We start from the raw sequence: 21381 nt of genomic DNA, 5'->3' as shown, positions 1-21381 counted from the left end.
TGGTATCCTCTTCTGCTTTTAAAGCTCCTGGTGATCATACTGGGCCCACCCAGATGATCCAAAATAATCGCTGTATCTCAAAGGTGGTGGGTTAGCAATGCTAACTCCCCCGCCTCCGCCTTCTGCTCCAGGCTCTGCCCAACTGTACCATCCTTCTTCACCCTTCCCATTTCCAGGATGGCAATTAGCCAATCAGCTTCCTCAGGACAGAACTTCAGTCCTGGGCTTCTAAAGGGAAGAAGACAGGTGGAGATCACCGGGGCTTCCTGATGGGGAACGTGACCACCATATTTGACAGTTAACAGGGAGAGGGGGAGTAAGCTTTAAACCCTAATGGCTGGGGATTATGTAAGCACACCCACTCGGTTCGGCTCAATGTGGCCATTAGAGCTGGCTCATTTGTGCTTTTAATCATAGCCCTGTTAACTGCTCTAGAATTATCTGTTTATCTGTCCCCCGCCCCACATTTGGGAGCTCCCAGAGGACAGACTATCTTTTTCACCTCTGTAGCTCCAGCTCCGTGTTAGGGCATGCCCTTGACACGTGTAATCATGTGAGACCAGAAAAAGCCAAGAGAAGAAAAACTGCTTCTCTCTGGCTGGCAGGGGAAGAGAATGAACTTAGCTGTGTGCCTAGCTTTAGAAAGTTTCTCTACTGGAAACTTAAAGTGTCAACCTTTCATCCTGGCTACTCCTTCAGCCTGGCACAGACCCCACGGTGAGTCAGGAGGAGAAGGCTGCCACCCAGGGCATGCACATATGGGCTGCACTCTAGAAACACGTGTCCTAAAGCCACCTTCCCGGTGCCCGCTCCACGGCCTCCCGATTATCTGCTGGAGCAGAAACCCACTGCCCAGAGAACTGCCACTGTCTCTAAACACATAAGACCGGCTCCTACCCCCTAGACAGTCTTAGGAGACACCCTATTAAGGAGTTACTCGAAAAAGTAGGGAAGTGAAACCAAAAGCAATCACAAGAAGCTACACAAGAAGCTAACCAGATGGGCTCGGGGTCTGTGGGTGGTTTACATGTGTGACATTCCTTCAAATGTGGAGAGAGCAAGAAGCATGAACTATGTTCCAGAGCACATAGCTCCATTGTGGAGACTCAGAAAGCAGGGCCAGCCAAGAATGCAGCTATTCAGTGTCTGGGAGGCAGGCATCTGAAAGCTGCCTTAAAAGACCCCAGTCACTGGGCCTCCCCTGGTGGCCCAGAGGTTGAGCGCTGGGCTGCGAAGCTGCGCGCAGCCTCAGCAGCACCGGTTCGATCCCCAGCCACCAGCGAGGGTCCCACATGGCGTGCAGACCCCATCTGCTGCGCCCGCTGCTCCCCTCAGCAGTGTCCTCCGTCTGTCTGCCTGTTCTGCTCCCCGCTCTGGCTCTGGTGAATTCTCTCACCCTCCCACGCTTCTGACTATACCCAGTGCTTGTATGAATAAATAAATCTTTAAAAAAAAAAAAAAAAAGGCCCCAGTCAGATGTAACTTCTTCAGTGTATGGATGAGAAACTTGGGCTCATAATAAATGGTCACTGAATGAGGATGTAGAATTGGATTCAGCTTGTTAAACTTCCTCTCGCTTATTATCTAACAGATTCTAGAACATTCGCAGGCATTATTTCAGTGGATCCTCACACCCACTCTGTGGAGATGTTCATGCTCCCCGTTTTACTGTGGTGGCCGACAGGAAGGCTCAGAAAAGGCATGCCAAGGACTCCATTCCCCTGTCTTCTAGCACCTGAGCTGTGTCCTGGAAAAAGCCAACGTCTTCCCTTCCAAAATGTTCTACTAATGGCGCATACATTTTAGGACTAAATCAAGATGTCTGGTGATGGGGCTACTTAACATCACAGAAGGGACATGGATTTTAAGGCCAGACCAAGTGAAGCTGGAATTCCATCTCTCTGTTACTTACCCAGCCCGCCATACAGTCTCCAATGCTTCAACACCCCATTCCCCCACCCCAAAGCCAGTCTTGCAAGGCCCCTCCTGGAGTTCAAGACTGTATGTTCAGGAACATATCACACTCAGAACCCCTAGACCACTTCACAGCACCGGGGGAAAATAATAACCACAACTTCCCCTACACTAGTTCCTCCTCCAGAGAGCTGTTGAACCTCATCTGGAAACAGCTGGAAGGCAGCAGTTAACAGGAAACCAAACCAAAAAAAAAGCACAGAGAGTACCAAGGAGAGTTAGGCAGCTAGAATGAAGACGAGAGGGGACAGGGAGGAAGTGGAAGTTAGAAAGAACCTAGGCCAGAAACAGTCACACAGCTGGCCTTCCTCGCTGCCAGGCAAGTGGGGTGAAGGCTCAAACCCCGCCTGCAGGGAAGTGAGACCCCCCCCCCCAAAGTAAAGTCTTCTTTCCTCCCTGCCCCCCTCCTGACCCTACTTCTCGGAAAGCCAGCGAGCGGTAAGGAAAGGCCAGCTGCAGTCAGAAACTCACTCTGTTCTCTTACTTATTTCTGTGCCAGAGGCTAGACAACTGGCTTTGAGTCATTCTTCTGTCAGTCTGACCCAAGTCACACATCGCCAACAAAACTCAGGCCATCCAGACACCCACTGGGGACCTGCAGCGGCAAGACTCGCCCAGGGAGTAAAAGGGAAGGACAGAGCCGGGGCTGGTGGGCCTGACAAGCAAGGTAAGCCTCTGACTGGGCAACTGGTGCCTTTTGCAATCCAGAAGGTTAACTGAGCAATGGACAGCTGCCAAAATATTTCTGAAAGAAGTGAGAAAAAACCGCCTTTATTAAAATTCTTTGGCGTTATTTAAGAATAAGCCTCCAGGTTATCCAAACGGAGGGCGAAGGGAGGCCGGCTCGCTTCTCCTTAGCAGGGCCTAGGTCCACCTTCACAGCTCTGGCGGCTCCTGCTGTCTCGCGTCCTCTCTTGTGCAGGTACAGGTTATGTTAAAATAAAGAGGATCGATTTCTCTTGATGACACACACTGCGTCTCTCACCTCCAGTTTTGTTTGAAAGGACCCTCAAAGGCCAGCATATGCTATGGCCTCATTGGGTTTGATTCCAGCAGAGAGCTCAAAATGTGAGCCTGACTAAAGAAGGGCTAGAGGAGGGCCAGGTGCTTCACAAGAAAACAACAAAAACGAACATCTTCACAGGCTCGGTGACAGCTCAAACTGGCAAGGCCAGGGAATCAGAGCAGGGCCTGACCAATGTGCCACGTAGGGGAACAGGAGAAGAGCTGTGGGTAATGTACTGCAGCCTGTGGCAAACAAACCATCTGGGAAATCTTGGAGAGGAAATGGGGCGGGGGCAGGGGTGCATTTCAGGAACATAACAAAGGAACAAGTTGATGAAACATTTATGGGGGGGGGGCCCTGAGGGGGCCAACTGGGGCGGAGCCTAGTATTTTAACTTCAGGTAAATGTGTACTGTTTAACTTCCACATATTTGGGGTTCATGGCCGGCCCCCAAAAAAGGGGGGGACACAATATTCCTTCTCTTCCTTGTACGGTTTCTGAGTTTCTCAGGACATTTTGTCTCTGTTGTCTGCAGAGCAGCCCTAAGACAGCCCCGGCCAGACCCATCACCCATGCAATGACCCTGCTCAGCAGAGATTCTATCATGAGCTTTGCAGCTAGTTCAAAGTTTTGTTGCTGAGGCAGAAGTCACCTGAAGCAAAGCCATCACATATCCAGTGAGGATGGGAGAGCGTGGAAACCCTTTAAACCGGAGAGGGCCAGGTATTCCTGTGACTTAGAAAAAAGGGCTCTCAGCCCAGAGCCAACCCACATGTCAGGATGGTGCCTGCCCTAACAACTACATCTCCATTTAATCTTTAGAGCCAGAGAAGCCTCGGACTTGCCAGGAGGACAGACTGCACCTCCAACAGCTGTGGCTTCAAAGTCTTCCTACGAGGCACCCAGAGCCCCTCCCAAGTTCAGGGAGAGCTTCCCAACAGGGGCATGTGAGGAGACCCAGCCTCCCTCTGCTGGGACAAAAGGAAAAGTAGCTAACATCCACGAAGCATCTAACTATCAGTGTGTGCCAGGCACTGCACTAAGCACTCGACCGACCTCCTTCCAGCCCCACCAATGAGGGACACACTACAGTCACCCCCTCTTTATAAGGAAGTGGGCTCCGAGATCCTCCACAACCACCAACAGCGGGGCTGGGCTGAAGCCACCCCTGGACAGGTGGCCTTCTCCACTACACCGTGTCGCTGGAAACACAAAGCCCCTGGGGGAAGGGATGGAGCAGTCGGTTCCCAGGTCTCTTTCTTGTCCAAAACCCGGACTCTGGAGGGGAGGCCGGAACCGAAGCCGGAAGAACCCCAGCACCGCTAAGAGCGAAAGCGGCCAGGACCCCGGCCCCTCGCTCCCCTCCGCGGGGTCCACCAGGCCCCTAAGCCGGGCCGAAGCGGAAAGACCCCCGGGGCAGGCGCGAAGGCGAGGGTCCGGCGCGCGGCTCCCGCGGCCCGGCCGTCCACGCTCGAGTTGTTCCAGCAGGGAGCCGGCCGGGCGGGGAGCCGCAGCCGGGCCCGCCGCGGGTCCCGGCTCCTACCTGTAGGCCAGGGTCATGCACTCGAAGAGCTTGGTGAGCGAGGCGTCGATGGACAGGTGGCAGGAGCTGGTCTTGCCGAAGCTGTAGGTCTGGCACGTCTGCTTGTTGACCGTGTCGAAATCGTAGCCCTTCTTGGGCGGGTGCTCGCGGTGCGGCGAGGAGACCATGAAGTGGCCGCTGTGGATGATCTGCTGGCGGCGCGGCGGCTCCTCGCGGCCCGGCCCGGCCCGGGGCGGCGGCGGCGCGGCGCTCGCGTGGGCCCGGGCCGCGGTGGCGGCGGCCGCGGCGGGCGGCGGGGACGGCTCATCCGTGTCCGAGTCGTCGTCGTCCTCCGGCGCCTGGGGCTTGAGCAGCGCCGGGCGGCCCCGGCTGCGGGGTCGGCGCGGGGAGCACATGAAGACGTCGGCGGCCATGGGGGCGCCCGGCCGGGGGCATCCCCCGGGGCCCGGGGCGACGCGGGCGGGCGAGGGAAGCTGCGAGGGCGCCGGCCCGGCCCGGCCCGCGCGCCGAGTGCCCGCGAGCGCGCCGCGGGGCGGCGGGGGAGGGCGCGGGCCGTCCGGGGCCGCCTCGGCGCCGGCCCCGGCGTGACGTCATCCGCGCGCCTCGGCCAATCGGCTGCCCGCGTCAGCTTCTTAAAGGCGCAGGGGGAGCGTCCCTCGTCTCGGCGGACAAAAAAATAAAAGGGGTGGGGGCGGAGGCCTCGCCGCCCCGCCCCGCCCCGCCCCCTCGCCGGCGCGTGGGGCTGCGGGGCGCGGTCCCGGGGGCGCCGCTCGCGGCTGTCGCGGCGGGAGGCGGGAGTGCGGCCGCCGCCCAGCGCTCGGGGAGGAGCCCCGCGCCCGCGCTGCGGGCCGGCGGGTGCTGCACGTGGTGGGTGGGGCCGCGGCTCCCGCCCGCGTGGACCCCCGCCTGCCCCGCGGGGCCAGCGCCCCATCTATGGGCGAGAAGACTGGGTGGCCCAGCACCCAAGGGACGAGGCGCGAAACCCAGAGCCAAGCCCTGCTCGCCGGTGCTCGCGCGCCGAGGCGGACGCGGCCCGCGGGAGGCCTTCCCGGGAGGGCGGCGCCCCCGGGCCGCGGCTGGAGTCCAGGCCACGTCTCTGCCCCCCGCCCCGCGCCCGCTTCCGAAGGGAGACTTCTGGGCCATCCTTTTCCTCTGTCAGACGGGAACGAGGGATTCCCAGAGGGATTCCCATTAGAGTGATGATGACTAGCGCTGAGCGCGGCGCCGCAGGGTGGGCGCTAAATAAACGCATCTGGAGTTGGATCAGCCAGGCGAGAGGCGCCCAGACATCGCGGTACTCAACCACTTCTTGACCCACAGAAACAGCGATTTCGTATGACTCATCCTTAGAGTTGGCAGGTCTGGAAAGCTGTCGAGGTTTCAGGGGCTCAGAGGTAATCCTGATGGGGTCTGTGTGGGGAGGGCGGGCGGCCAGGCACCCCAGGGCTAGTGAGGCCCCCAGGCAGGGCACCTTCCCCCCACCCCTCCTGTGCTCTGCTTTGAAGACAGTTTCACTTCCAGATTTGGGGTCACCCTCTGCCTAACTAGGGCCTCCAGGAGGGGAGGCTGTTGAGGGGGAAAAGGGACCAAGGGCTGTCATTAAAATTGTTACAGGGCAGGGAGAGGGGCAGCCCAGACGGCGCAAACCTGCCTGCTCCAAATCGGTTCTGCCATCCGTCGCATCAACACAAAACATATGACACTTTAATGAAAAGGAACTTTAATACACTTAGGAAACAATACAGGAAAGGCAAAGAATAGAATATAGTTTCTAAATCAAGCACCCAAAGTTACCCGTCCCCTCGTGGGTAAAAGTCCACCCAAATGGGATTGGCCCAGAGCAAGGCCCCAAAGCCTGCCACAGTCTAAAGCACCCTCCAGTGGGGACCCACAAAAAAGATCAGAAACAACCAGACAAGTCTGGAAGGAAAAGAGCAAAATCAAAATCAAGGCAAAATCTGCCATTGTCACTTCCCCACGGGTCTCTCACCCCCATCTGTGTCACCCCGTCCACGACGACAAGGCAAGCACAGTTTCTTCACATGTCTCTCGGCATCATGTGCCTCCTCCAGGGCCCCTTCTGGCTCTCCATCCTGCTCCTTCCTTCCTCCGTCTCCTCTGAGGCTTCTTCTCTCCCTGCTCAGCTCCGCCCTCCTTTTGGGTAGGGCAGGAAAACTGGAACAAACCCCCCTTTCCTGCGGAGCACCCTGTTACAAAATGACCACCTAACTCCTTCCCTCCTCTCCAAGGAGGGGACAGAAGGCCAGAGGGACTGGCAACTTTGGGTGTGAGTTTGAACCCCCCACCACCGCTACCACCTTGTCTAAACTACTGTTTCAACCCTAGTGGCAATGTCTGAACTGCTCTCCTTTATCTGAAGACTTTTCTCCTTGGTGAAGATGTCCACCATCTATTGTTGGGTGAAAAACAACTGTTAAGAAGTTGTCAGTAGGGTCCTCCCTGGTGGCTCAAGGGGAGGAGTCTCAGACTATGAAGCAAGGGGAGAAGTCTCAGACTATGAAGCTATCTGCAGCCACTGCAGCACAAGTTCCATCCCCAGCAAGGGAGCTGACCCACATGGTGCAGCAGACCTCTCCTGTCTCCTCACTGCTCCCCTCAGCAGTGTATTTCAGTCAGTCTGCCTCTTCTGCTCCCCACTCTGTCTCTGGTGAATCCTCTCACACCCCCACCTCTGGCCTGCACCCCAGTTCTTGTATGCATAAATAAATAAATCTTAAACAAAATAAAAGAATAGGGTTTCCCCTGGTGGCGCAGCGGTTGAGCGCTGGGCTGCGAAGCTGCCTGCAGCCTCTGCAGCTCCAGTTTGATCCCTGGCCACCGGGCGAGGGTCCCACATGGCACGCAGACCTCTCCTGCTGTGCCCGCTGCTCCCCTCAGCAGTGTACTTTGGTCCTTCTGCCTGTTCTGCTCCCCGCTCTGGCTCTGGTGAATTCTCTCTCACACACACACACCGCCCCCCCACCCCGCACTTCTGACTGTACCCAGTGCTTGTATACATTAAAAAAATAAATAAATAAAAGAGTTTACTCTTAAAAAAATAAAAGAATAGAAGCATATAGCGCTCTTGGAAAATAAATATGATTTTTCTAAAAAAGCCGAGTTGAATAGCAAAATGAATAAGGCTGGACAATGTAGTAGTAAATTAAAAGAGTAATCTGAGAATTTCTCCCAGAAAACTATCAAAAGGACAAAGGAAGCTAAGTGACGTGGAGGATACATCCAAAAGTTCCATCACCTGCCTAATAGTTACAGAAAGAAAGAAGAAAGTGAAAGAGAAATAAATAAGGAGAGGAAATAATTAAAGCAACAATAAAAGAAAATTTCCCAGCTTGTGAAAACACGAGCCTTCCATATGGGCGATTAGGGTGATGGTTGATGATAACAAGCCTCGCCTAAGCCCCAAAGGCTTGGAACTGCAAGGGTGTGCTTCTGCGAGCTACCTAGTTACTGGCTATTCATCCGTCACAGGTCACAGTCACACCAAGGGACTGGTTCACAAAATGGCCACCAGCACGGGTGTTCCCCGTCACTGTGGCAGGGGAGAGAGAACTCAACAGGGCCTCCCCTTGTCAATTGAATGGTTTGGCTGGGAACTGACTTGTACTCACAATTCATGAGCCAGAACTAATCACATGGCCCCAGCCAGCCATAAGGGAACCAGGAAATCCAAGCCCATCACATGACCAGAAAATAGCCAGCCCGAAATACTTGGTGGACGGAGGTTAGCGGCATTAATAACTGATGGCGACTATCACGTGGGATTTCAAAGGTCTGCCCCCCCCCCCACCAAATGCAACAGCATGAATGACTCTCAAAAGCATTATGCCTAGCAAAAGAGGCCAGGCCTTTCAAAGGTCACATGGCATTTGACTCCATTTATAGGACATCTGAAGCAGGCAAAATGATAGGAACAGAAACCAAGATCAATGGTGTGGGAGGCTGACAATAAAGAGGAACAAGGGAGCTATTTGGGGTCGTGAAAACACTGTCTCTTTGTAGTGGTGGTGGTTACATGACTGTGCAAGCTTCTCAGTGTTCACCGACATGTAAAAAATCAAGTTCCAGCAAAAGAAAGACACAGAACGTAAGAAAACATATACAACAAAAAATAAGTAATGTCAGGTAAAAGTTAAATTTCAATTTTTAAAAATATGACTTCTAATGAAATTTAAAAATATATACTTTTTAAAAATCAAATCCTGTTAAAGTTTTATAATTAAAAATAGCAGCCATCTATCCAGCCCCCATAAACCCTCCCCGGCTTACTACCTGACCAGATGTAGCTATATATCCTAGCCACCTCATTCCCAGAGGTACCACTTACAAACTTTTCAGTTATTATATCTAGCATTTATTGCCAATTATTGCCAATTAAAAAATACTCATATAATGATACATATATAATCTAGAATTACCAGCTTCAGACATCTATTGACATTATGTTAGAAGGATTTTATTTTACGTTCTTACCCATTTCTTCCTTCCCTTTTACAAAAATAATTAAATTATATTTTGTTAAATTCATAGTCAATATTTTTATTTCCACCACAAATATAATGTGTGTTCTTCAGCCAAGTTGGGCACTCCGGTTTATTTTCCTTTATAGTTCACATTTTTTGTTTTCCCCATTTGCTTAGTTTTCTTTGAAACTATGGTTTAAGTCTTTGCACACCATCCAATGGTTTTGTGAAATTTTCACAGGGAGGCCCTCCCTTGTCTTTCTTGATGTACTTCCTTGTTTTACAGGAGCACAGCCGCCTGTAGTCTCTTCAAAAAGATCATGGGAAGCAGGATTTTTGAGATTTTGCACATCTAAAGAAATTTTATCTCTTCTTTAAGAAAAGAGTGTTATAGAGGCCTCCTTGGTGGCACAAGGGGTTAAGACGCAACCTATGAAGCAATCCGCAGCCAGTGCTGCACGAGTTCAATCCCCGGCCAGGGAGCAACCCACATGGCGCAGCAGACCTCACCTGACTCGCCTGCTGCTCCCCTCAGCAGTGTATTTCAGTCAGTCTGCTTGTTCTGTTCCCCACTCTGTCTCTGGTGAATCCTCTCACCCCCACACCTCTGGCCTGTACCCCAGTTCTTGTACGCACAAATAAATAAATCTTAAAAAAAAAAGAAAGAAAGAAAAAAGTGTCACAGGTCAACCCCACAGGAAATAAGGGTGACTCGGGTTATAAATCCCCACCCACATGCTTCTGAACTCAGGACAAGACCCAAAAGCAGACATGCAGCAGAAATTTACTCAAAAAACGAGGAAGGGGAGAAAGAGATAGAAGGGGAGAGAGAGAAGCTATTCAGCCCCTTGTCTGAATGGAGATGAGGGTACAAACCTAAACCAGACAAGCAAGGCACAGGGTACACACAAGTGTTCAGCCTTTCAAGGCCAACATGGCCACTCAGCTCTGCCCCTAGTCCCAGCAGCCCCGATTCAGCAAGTCAAGTTCAGAGCATGCTGGGAATTTTAGTCCTTGGCACCTGAGAACTCATCTGTGTGGAGGTGGGGGCAGAATCCAGAAAGATGTCAGGGTAGAATCCATTCAGGACATCATCCACTGGCTCAAAGTTTTTCATCATGGTTCCTAGAACAAAAGTAATTGTATTCATCTGCACGCTTTGTTGATCATTTAGCTGGGTAGAGAATTTAGTTTAAAAATCACTTTTATCTGAATATGAAAGTAAAGGAGTTTGAGAACCAGCTTCAAAGCAGGGGAAGGTTTCCTCCACATATCCACCAAGTTCAATTCAGTTCAGTTCTGACACTCTTTACCTGGAGATAACATCAGCTTCCACAGGTTAAGGGTTCAGTCCTGTAAGAATGTTCCCCTCATTTTAGATGCCAGTTGAAGCCCAGGGTATCACCTGTACTCCCCATCAGCCGCGACCCGGTAGGACTCCCAAGCTCCTTCCTTCTACTTCAGACATCAGCCACAAGGCCAGGTGACTTCTGACCAATGGACTATGAATCAGAGGTTCCCAAGACCCCCTCCATAGGTGTGATTACTTTGCTAGAGCAGGCCTCAAAACTCAGAGAACAGGGCCTCCCTGGTGGCACAGGGGTTAAAGTCTCAGGGCTATTAAGCTATCGCCAGCCACTGCGGCCTGAGTTCGATCCCCAGCCAGGGAGCTGACTCACATAGCACAGCAGACCTCTCCTGTCTCCCCGCTGCTCCCCTCAGCACTAAAATACTTCAGTGGATCTGCCTGTTCTGCTCCCCACTCTGTCTCTGGTGAATCCCCTCACCCCCCGCACCTCTGGCCTGTATCCCTGTTCTTGCATGCATAAATAAAATTTTAAAAAATCTTAAAAAAAAAAAACCAAACTCAAATATTTTACTCACCAGATCGCTGGTTTATTATGAAAGGGTATAACTCAGGAACAGTAGTCAGGAGATGCCCAAGGCAAGCTGTGGGGGAAGGGCACCGGCTGCCTCCTCATCTCCAGGCGTGCCCCTCTTCCTCAGCCCCTCACCTTTGGCAACCTGGAAGCTCTCTGAACCCTGCTCTTCTGGATTTTTATGAGGCATCATCACATAGGCATGGCTGATTAAATCACTGGCCATTGGCAATGGATTCAACCGCCACACCCTGTCCCCTCCCTGCAGGCCAGGGGGTGAGACTGAAAGGTCTAATTCCCTAATCACTTAGTTGGTTCTCCCGGCAACTAGTGCCCCCCAGCCCCGTAGGTGCTTGCCAGAAGCCACCTCATTAACATAAAAAAAAGTGCCTTGGTGTCTTCCTTCAAGGGTTTCAGGAGCTCCGTGCCAGGAAGAGATGAAGACCAAACACATATTTCTGTATAGGACAAATCGTACGTTATAAATACAAATAAATCAGACAGTGTAAGTCACAATCTCACGGAGACGTGCGGCCACACCAGCTTTAGTTTCTGATGTTGCTTTTGCAATACTCAATGTCACTCTATGGATTCTTTGTCCGGGACCTGTCAGACTCCTCTCTGTCACTGGTGTTTATTTTCTGGGTGTTACGGCTCCATGTAGAGAACACCCCATCCTTGTTTTATGGGTGCAATGTTGTCTTCTGTCTCTCCAGGATTCTTCTCTGAGTTCATCTGGAGTTCTCTCTTGCCCCCTGCGTTGTTTCTCCTCCCCTCTCCCACCCCGCTTTCTCCTTTCCCATTAGTTGTTTTTTTTTTCAAAAATATTTTTTAAAGATGTATTTATTTATACAAAAACTGGGGTACAGGCCAGAGGCGCAGGAAGGTGTGAGGATTCACCAGAGACAGAGCGGGAGCAGAACAGGCAGACGGACTGAAAGCACTGCTGAGGGGCGCAGTGAGCGAGACAGGAAAGGTCCGCTGCGTCATGTGGGTATCTCCCCGGCCCACGGGAATCGAACCCATGCTGCTGCGGACAGCTTCATAGTGCTGTGCTCAATCTGCTGCGCCACCGAGGAGGCCCTCATTACTTGGTTTTGAACGCTGTCTAAGGGAAGATTTCCCCAGGTCTGGATGCCCCTTAGGGTGACTGCTGGATCCAGGTGCAAGGCGGGAGCCTGGTATGAGTCATGAGTCACCTGGCAGATTTTAGCTTGAAGATTCCTAAGTGTCAGAGCCTGGGGAGGGTATCGGCCTGTCTGCGGCACCTCTGGAGCCAGGCCAGGGAAAGGCAGGGGTCTTGTTGCACCTTGTACAGTTCGTGTCCCATTTCTCCACCCTTTTATTATATCTACAATATACTTTTTGTATATTGTGGCTCAGGGCTCAGCAATTGTCTTATTTTATTAACTATGGATTTTCTGCTTCTGCCTCCTGTTTTCTCCTATTTTAGGGATGAATCCAGAAGGGAAAAAAGGGGTGAATATGTCTTTATAGCAGAAAAGCCAATATCAAAACAGTTTTTAAATTTTTTTTTTTAAAGATTTATTTATTTATTTATTTATTTAATTAATTAATTTATTTATTTATATAAGCACTGGGTACAGTCAGAATCGCGGGAGGGTGAGAGAATTCACCAGAGCCAGAGCGGGGAGCAGAGCAGGCAGAAGGACCGAGGTACACTGCTGAGGGGAGCAGAGGGCGGCAGGAGAGGTCTGCTGTGCCATGTGGGACCCTCGCCCGGTGGCCGGGGATTGAACCATTGCTGCAGAGGCTGCGCGCAGCTTCACAGCCCAGCGCTCAACCGCTGCGCCACCAGGGAGGCCCAGTTTTTAAATTTTTTGACATATTTGCTAACATTTTAAAAAGATGACATTTTCTACAACCTTGAGAATGTAAGTATTTTTGAGGGGGTTTGTCCACTGAGGCACTTCATTTGCACAGAAGTATTACATCTCTAGAAAGGAATCCTAGGATTTTCCCTCCTGGGTGTTATCATCTGAGTCTTCATGGTCCAAGACGCCAGCTGAGGTTGTCAGGAACATGATGCCAAACTGTCAGAACGGGGGCAGGTTACCTGGCCATTTTTCTAGATCTTCGAATTGCATGTAAGGTCTGGTCTGATCACCTCACACTTGTTAAACCTGCCTGCGAGGTTCCCAACAATTTCCCCAGCTCTGTGATCATCACTGGTTTCAAATTCACCCATGCAACCAGTTACAAATGGGACAGTGACTTGGGAGCACAGCCTAATTAGAACTTGGCATTTGCCTCTCTTTCGGCATTGTTGGTGCTCATGAGCAGTAGCCAGACATCTGTGCATCTTGTTGCGGCATAAAAGCAGGATGTTCTTGAGGTATCAGGAGACCTGACAATACTGGGCCCTTAATACTTCCCCATGGTAGACACTGGAGCTAAGGTGAGAGTGACTAGCGCCTTTAGACACAGCACGCACTCCCCAGCTTTCCATAGTCCCCACCACTCCCTATTGTTTCAGCACATTTTTCTTTATTCTTAAGCATTTATTTATTCATGCATACAAGAACCTGAGTATAGGCCAGATGTGCGGGAGGGTGAGAGGACTCACCAGAGACAGAGCGGGGAAGAGAACAGGCAGACTGACAGAAATACACTGCTGAGGGGAGCAGTGGGCAAAACAGGGGAGGTCTGGCACACCATGTGGGTATCTCGCCGGCTGGCTGGGATCGAACCCAAGCTGCAGAGGCTGTGGACCGCTTCACAGACCCATATTTTTCTTATTTACATTACCTGCCTGGTTCCTTTGAGTTTTTTTGTTTGTTTGCTTTTAAGATTTATTTATTTATTTATACAAGAACCAGGGTACAGGCAAGATGTGGGGGAGGACGCTCACCAGAGACAGAGCAGGGAACAGAACAGGCAGACTTACTGAAATACACTGCTGAGGGGAGCAGCAGGCAAGACAGGAGAGGTCTGCCATGCCATGTGGGACCCTCGCCAGCTGGCCGGGATCAAGCTGGCACAGTGGAGGCTGCGGACAGCTTCACAGCGCGGCGTTCAACTGCCTGCGTCACCAGGGGAGACCCTGATTCCTTTGAGTCTGAAAGCTTGTCTAAGTCTTATACTTAATCGTGTCCTTCTCAGTGGAGCAAGTCAGGGAATCTCTTCCTACTGAGGATGTGAGAGCAAGAAGATGGCCACAGGAGAGCTGAGGGTGATGGCAGGAAGAAAGCACTGGGGATCAGGTCGAGGAGGAGGAAGTTGAAGAAGGTGAGTTTAGCCCTGGGGCTAAACTTTCACAACTTAGGGCCAATTAATACCTACTTGGTAGGGTTGTCATGAGAACCAAGTTCATATCTGTAAAGTACTTTAAGTTGCTGGCACCTAGCATTATTTTTGTCTTATTGGAATATAATTTACATACAGTAATTGTGTCTTTTTCATGTACAGTTCCATGAGCTTCCACAAACATACATATACTCACTACAGTCAAGGCATGGGATAGTTCAGCAAACACACACACACACACACACACACATCCCTCATTCTTTGCATCCACCCCTGCCCCTCCACCTGTCTATTTCTGCTCCAACTGTTTTTGCCTTTTCCAGAAGGTTCTAATGGGTTCATTTGTTACAGAGCAACCCTGATATAAAACGGGTTGCCTGATTGGGTCCTCACCCACGTGCTTAAAGGGGACTTATTAATGCTAAACTGCAGACACACACAAAAGGTTGATTAAAGGTTTATTTACAAGGGAAGGGGAAAATGGGGAAATGAATAACTCAGTGAGAAAAAGAGGGAGATAAGTTCGTAAATGCGTCCTACCCATTCTGCTGACCTGGAATCCCAATGATCCACCAAACTGGCGAAAAACCAAGTGTGCTGCGTGGCCAAGAGAGCGACCCCTGGCCACATGGCTGGTTAAATACTCAAACAGAGAACATAGTTGCTTAACTCTGCCCTTAGGTCCTCACAACCTCCCTCTGAGGATCATGGGACTTGTAGTTCTTGATGGAGTGGGGGTGGAGTCCACAAAGCCTGTATGGAGTTTGCTCAGGACATCCTTTCCCCCTAACACATTCAGTAAATAGCTTTGAGTTGGCCTCTTTCCATTTAGCATAAGACAGCTGGGGTTCTTCCCTACTGCTGGATCTGTAGTATATTCCTTTTCATTGCTGAGTAGGATTCTATCTTAGGAATGTACCACAGCGCGTACCCATTCAAAATTGAAGGCATTTTCGCTAGTTTCCAGGTTTGGGTGATTATGAACAACCCATCAAGAACCACATAAAGGCTTTCGTACATTTCCTCTTTGCTGGGATTGCCAGCTTGTATGGTAAGTTTATGTTTCTAAGAATCTGTTAAGCTGAGGGTCTCCCTGGTGGCACAAGGGGTTAAGTTTTGGCACTATGACGCTATCCACAGCCACTGCAGCACAAATTCAATCCCTGGTCGGCCAGAGAGCAACCCACATGGCGCAGGAGACCTTTCTGTCTGCCCGCTGCTCCCCTCAGCAGTGTGTTTCAATAGATCTGCCTGTTCTGCTCCCCACTCTGTCTCTGGTGAATCTCACACCCCCCCAACACCTCTGGCTTACACCCCAATAATAAAAAACAAAGGAAATCTGTCAAGTTGTTTCCTAAGTGGCCACACCATTTTGCCTCCCCCGCACTGGGTGTGGCCTGTCTTTTTAGCAGTTCTAGTTGGCAAGCAGTGGCATCTAATCACGACCTCTAATTTGCATTTCCATACTAATGAACTTCAACTTCTGTTATGTTCTTTGGTGACATGTCTATGCAAGTATTTTGCTAGTTTTGGGGGGTGGGGTATTTTCCTTCTTTCTTTTTTAATGTTTAAAAGTACAGGTTTATTATGAAAAGGAGAAAGAAAAAGAGGCACCTGCACAGTCACAGGTGAGCAGGAGTGTTTCTGGGTGTTTTCTTCTTCTTCTTCTTCTTCTTTTTTTTTTTTCGTGGGACCCTTGCCGGCGGCTGGGGAACAAACCAGCACTGCAGAGGCTGCAGAAAGCCTCGCAGCCCAGCGCTCAACCGCTGCGCCACCAGGGAAGGCCCTCTTCTTTTTTTTTTAATAGATATATTTATTTGTGCATATAGGAACTGGGGTACAGGCCAGAGCTGTGGGGGGTGAGAGGATTCATCAGAGACAGAGTGGGAAACAGAATAGGTGGACTGACTGAAATACGCTGCTGAAGGGAATAGCATGGAGACAGGAGAGGTCTGCTGCGCCATGTGGGTAGCTCCCTGGCTAGGGACTGAACTTGTGCTGCAGGAGTTGTGGCCAGCTCCATAGGTTACATCTTAACCCCTTGCACCACCAGGGAGGCCCTGGGTGTTTTCTTCTTATTGAGTTTTGTTTCTTTACATATTCGAGATACAAGTCCTTTATCAGACAGGTGTTTTGCAGTGACTGGCTCCCAGTCTTACATTCCTTTTTTTTCTTGCAGTTTTACTGAGAAATAATCGACCTGCACCACAGTATAAGTTGCATTGATTTACATATCATGTGACCACACCAGGTTCAGTGAACATCCACCTACTTATCTAGATGCAATAAGAAGGGAAAATATTTCTCCTTGTGCTGAGAATTCACTCTCTTAACAGTGTCCTTAGCGGTTTTTTGTTTTGTTTTGTTTTCTTTTTTAAAGATTTATTTATTTTTTTACAAAAGCACCGGGTAGGTCAGAAGCGCAGGGGGGTGAGAGAATTCACCAGAGCCAGAGCGGGGAACAGAACAGGCAGAATGACGAAGTACACTGCTGAGGGGAGCAGTGGGTGCGGCCGGAGAGGTCTGCGTGCCATGTGGGACCCTGGCCGGCCGCCGGGGATCGAACCGGTGCTGTAGAGGCTGCGGGCAGCTTCGCAGCCCAGCGCTCAACCGCTGCGCCACCAGGGAGGCCCAGCAGAAGTTTTTCATTTTGATGAAGTCCAATTTATCAATGTCTCTTTATCCCTAATGCTGTGATGCCAGTTCTAAAAATTCTGCCAAGCCCAAGATTCCTGTTTTCCTTTAGTATTTTTGGCGGTACCTTTTGATCCGTAACCCCTTCTAAGTGAGTTCTGCTATAAGGCGCACACTGTGGGCTGCAGCTCCCACATCTTGCTCCTGGACGCTCCATCTTTCCAGGGTCAGCTGCTGACTATCTGCCATGATCATTGAGGCTGTCAGGACCCAGTTCTGGCGCTGGGATCGATGGGGTCACAGGGGCGTGGCCGGGCCCCACGTATCTCATGTCTCGCCAGGCCCAAGGCACTTCTTTGCTGGCAGAGGAACTGGCTGCAGGTTGCTTTCCCTCCTCTCTCTCTTTTCCTGAAATTTCTCGCATAAAACAAACCATGAAAGGCCAAGGGTGGCTGAGCAGTCTGGCAACATCCCTTTGAAAATAAACAAGCCCAGAAACTGAAAGGCGGCAGCCATCTCTGGGGACTACTTGGGCGCGCTGCTCTGGCCGGTGCATCCGCTGCGCGTGGCTCTCCTGCCCCCGCCCGAAGGCAGGTCAGCTGCAGTGAAGCCAACCAGGATCCTGAGTGCTTCAGATGTCACCTCTGGCCAGGGAGACCCCGAGGCCTCTGCAGGGAGAAGCCCCAGGGTTGGAAGCATCTAATGATGCAGGGAGACAGAAGAGTCCTGTGGCTGGACAGTCTGGGGCCTTTTGCCCAGCTGCCTGCCCCAACCAAGGCAGATGACCCTTCTTTCAAAACTGGGGACATAAGGGGTCTCCCTGGTGGTGCAAGGGGTTAAGTTGCAGTATTATGAAGCTATCCTCAGCCACTGCAGCACAAGTTCAATCCCCAGGCAGGGAGCTGAACCACATGGCCCAGCAGACCTCTCCTGTCTCCCCGCTGCTTCCCTCAGCAGTGTATTTCAGTAGATCTGCCTGTTCTGCTCCCCACTCTGTCTCTGGTGAGTCCTCTCATCCCCACACCTCCGGCCTACAACCCAGCTCTTATATGCATAAATAAGTCTTAAAAAAATTTCAGAAAAGTCTTGCAGGGTTTCTGGCACAGCAGCTAATAATAATAATAGCACTAATTTCAACTACACAGTGTTTCAACAGGAAAGCGTGGTCTGGTGCAAAGTTTGACAAATCTTTTTCTATAAAGGGCAATATTTCAACTTCCCAAGTCACACAGTCTCTGGAGCAACTACTCAACTCCTCCACTGTTTTATTTCTAAAGCAGCCAGGGATGTCTGTCCAGGAATGGTGTGGCTGTTCTAATACTTTATTTACAAAAACAGGCCGCACTGGCTGACCTGATCCCAAGCCTCCATCCCTGAGGCCCCACAGGACCCAGGCCTCTACTTTCCTCTCTGTGCAATGGGGCGCTGATCCCCACCATAAACCACCATTCAGGGCTGCAAACAGGTCAGAGAAGAGGGTAACAGAGGGAGCACCGAGGGAGAAAAGAGCAGGACCAAGAGTCTCATAAGATTCTTTGATACAAAGCAGATTGTTATTTCAGCCAAAGCCTAAAGAGAGAAAGTCACTGACCCCAAGTCATGCGGGGTATCCACGGGTGTCCCAGGACTGCCCCCGGGGGAGACAGCCCACAGCAGAGCACGGGATCCTGGTCCTTGCTTCCCACAGGCTTCCCCCCACAAGCCTGTGGAGGGAGAACAATGCTGAAGAAAAGAGGCTGGAAAAATGAGTCCTTGATGGGCTGTCCCCAGAGACAGGGCCCTGAAGCTCCCTGAGTGGCCTGCCTCACTGAGCAGCCAGGGCCTGCAGTGGGGATACGTCATCAACTCTCTAGTGCCGTGCTCAAGCTCTTCCCTCCGTTGGCTTTCCCCTCCGCCTGCGTCCTGATGGCCTCAATCAGACTGTGGATCACCTGGGGTTCCTGGGTGGAAACCTCCAGTGTCAATCATTCAGGAAGAGGCAGGTCTTCAGAGAGAAAGTAAGTGAGCGGACAAGCCCAAAACAGAGGGTGGGGGTGTGGGGGTAGAGTGAGGGGGGCGATTTTTCCCTTCCCAGCGCTTTGTTTTCTAGGAACTGGACTTCCAGAGTCCAGACATGCTTTAGGATAAAAGCCATCATAGTAAATACAATAGCAGCTAACTACTACCATTTACTATGTGCCAGAATCTTTCCCCACCTCTTCACGTGTATCAATGCATGTCATGCTCACAACAGCCCCAGTAGCACTATCATGCTCTCCGTAATAGTAGGACTCAGAAGAAGTTAAGACACAGCGTTATGAAGCTATCAGCAGCCACCGCAGCACGAGTTCGATCCCTGGCCAGGGAGCTGTCCACAGGGCGCAGCAGACCTCTCCTGCCGCCCGCTGTTCCCCTCAGCAGTGCATTTCGTCAGTCTGCCTGTTCTGCTCCCCACTCTGCCTCTGGTGAAGCCTCTCTCCTCCCACATTTCTGGCCTGTACCCCAGCTCTTCTATGCATCAATAAATAAATCTTAAAAAGAAAAAAAAGGTACTGGCCTGAGGTCACACAGCTCTGAAGTGCCAGAGTGCGGGGATTCTAGAAGAGGCTGCTTCAGAAGCCCAGAGTGGGTCTGGGTTACCGCTCGCGAGACGTCCAAGTCCCTGCAGTGTGGAGGGGACAGCGGCACTCCCGCCAGGGCGCGCCTCCCAGCCAGGGGCCCGGGCTCGGCGTCAGGAGAAACTCCAAGCCCTGGGGTGGCGGGTGGCGGGTCACGAGGCGGAACCGGGCCCGGACCACCAGGACATCTCACGGGCTCCAGGGCTGCGCTCAGGAGGCCCACGCCGGCCCCGTCTCACCTCTCCCGCGAGGGCCGCGGGCTCAGCCAGGCTCCGCCGGCTCCCGCGCAGCAACGCCACGAACCGGCCCACAGAACCTTCCCAACAGTTCCCACGGAAATCCCAGGGCTGACTCTCATTGGGCGCCTTGGGTCACGTGATCATCCCCGACCCAATTGCTGCGGCCCAGGGGCGGGACTTGCCGGTGCTCGGGCCCGGGTCGCGTGCCGCGCCAGCCTGGACTGAGGCGCCCCCCGCTGGACGACCAGGGGAATGCAGCGAGCGGGCGGCCGGCGTCTGTTCCGGGGCCCCGGGGCGCGGGTGGAGGCTTGGCCCGAGGGTCTGTAGGGCCTCGTCGGCCCCTCAAGGGACTCCAGGACCTGAGTTGGCCTGGAACCTGGCTGGACCAGAGTGTTCGATTTCTCCGCCCGCCTCCCCAGCCCCGGCCCCGCCCACCCGCCGGAGGGCCTGTGGCCTCTCCCCACCTGGAGGCACGTGGCCTCTGCCCACTGCCCGGCCCTGCTGGGTCCGCTGTCCTAGTTCCCGGCTGCTTTGCCCCCACCTTCCAACCTTCCGGCCCCTGCCATTCACTGAGAACACGGCCCCCAGATTGGGAAACCCCCGGCCAGTCGGCGTCGACAGGGAAAGCCGGCTCCAGCCACATGCCCGGGGCTCCTCACCGTCCTGGGGGCCTTGCTTACCTCCCCCCACCATCAGAGGGCACCTCTGCCTTAATTCCGAGCTATGTTGGGCCTCCTGGTGGCCGGGCTGACGTCTCAGCCTGGAGGGTCATCGCTGCACAGGGTTCCTGCATACAGAAGGTGCTCAATGAATGCCTGTCAGGCTTACGTTTATAGCTCCGGTCAGCGACGGCCAGGGGCGAAGGGGGATGGGAGATGTGGTGAGCTCCACGAGGACGGAAGCCAAGAGCCACACTGAGCAATGAAGCAGGGTCCAGGGCAGGGGTGGGGGTGGGGGACAAGAGTGTCAGAAATGGGGGGCAGTTTGGAGGGTCTCCAGAAAGGAGTCTGGAGGGGGCCTTCATCCCGAGACCTGGAACAGACACACAGGAGGCCAGGGAGGCCAGGGAAGGAAAGAGCTAGCGCCGTGCCAGCCCAGGCACTTTTGTTTGTTTTTGTTAAGCAAACAAAGCCCCTGTGATGTGTTTTGTTAAACTGAACTTTCCGTATCAGGAGTTTATTTAGCTGGCAGCCGATCTGGGTAGAAGTACTGGAAGCTGTTAAAAAGGAAAGGGACGGAGTGGGGAGAGTCAGGAGAAATCAGGAGAGAACATTTTCTCCAGGGCCTCCAGGCCTGTCAGCAATTGAGACTTGGCCGAGGCTTGTCAACTGATACTCCCCCCAGGGCTGGCTTCAGGTGGGACAGGAGGTGAGAAGGAACGGAAGAAAAGTCAGCTGGGGGGAGTCCGAGCGGAGGGAGAGAAGTACCCGGTTGCTGAGCGGGGAGGCCCTGGAAGGTGCGGGCTTCCGCCGGCCCACAGGTCACTGATGTCAAGATACCACCTTCAGGCTGACTCCGGAGTCCACACCCCCCCGCCATTGTCGCCAAAATCAGGGGGGCCACAAACGGGCGTCTTCAGCCGGGCTACCAGGCATTTAAACTGGGCCGCTGGCTGTGGGACCCGGACAAGGGGCAGCCATGCGGTGACCAGAGCCAGGTGGCCGGCGGAGCTGAAGGGGGTGGCTGGCGGCAGCGCCCCATGAGCCGGAACCATGTCCTCACCAGGAAGTGGGTTCTAATCGTTTTCAGAATGCCACAAA

At 52.5% G+C, this 21381-nt stretch overlaps 1 protein-coding gene across 3 annotated transcripts in view; it reads right to left on the bottom strand.

Annotated features, from left to right (window-relative positions):
* MLXIP (MLX interacting protein) overlaps positions 1-4936 on the bottom strand; it is a 55039-nt gene extending 50103 nt beyond the window's left edge. For all 3 annotated transcript variants that reach the window (XR_008551896.1, XR_008551897.1, XM_037511238.2), the window contains exon 1: positions 4524-4936. Coding sequence is in view for 1 of the 3 variants with exons in the window: in XM_037511238.2 (XP_037367135.1) it covers positions 4524-4936 (413 nt within the window). In the remaining 2 variants the exon portion in view is untranslated. The remainder of the gene's footprint in view (positions 1-4523) is intronic.
* Between the last annotated feature and the right edge of the window lie 16445 nt (positions 4937-21381).

The sequence above is a fragment of the Talpa occidentalis genome, unplaced genomic scaffold, assembly GCF_014898055.3.
Source record: "Talpa occidentalis isolate TD23 unplaced genomic scaffold, MPIMG_talOcc4v2.1 talOcc4.14, whole genome shotgun sequence".
Classification (NCBI taxonomy): Eukaryota; Metazoa; Chordata; class Mammalia; order Eulipotyphla; family Talpidae; genus Talpa; species Talpa occidentalis.
The sequence above is the reverse complement of the archived record's forward strand: the minus strand, read 5'-3'. Positions and strand labels throughout refer to the sequence as shown.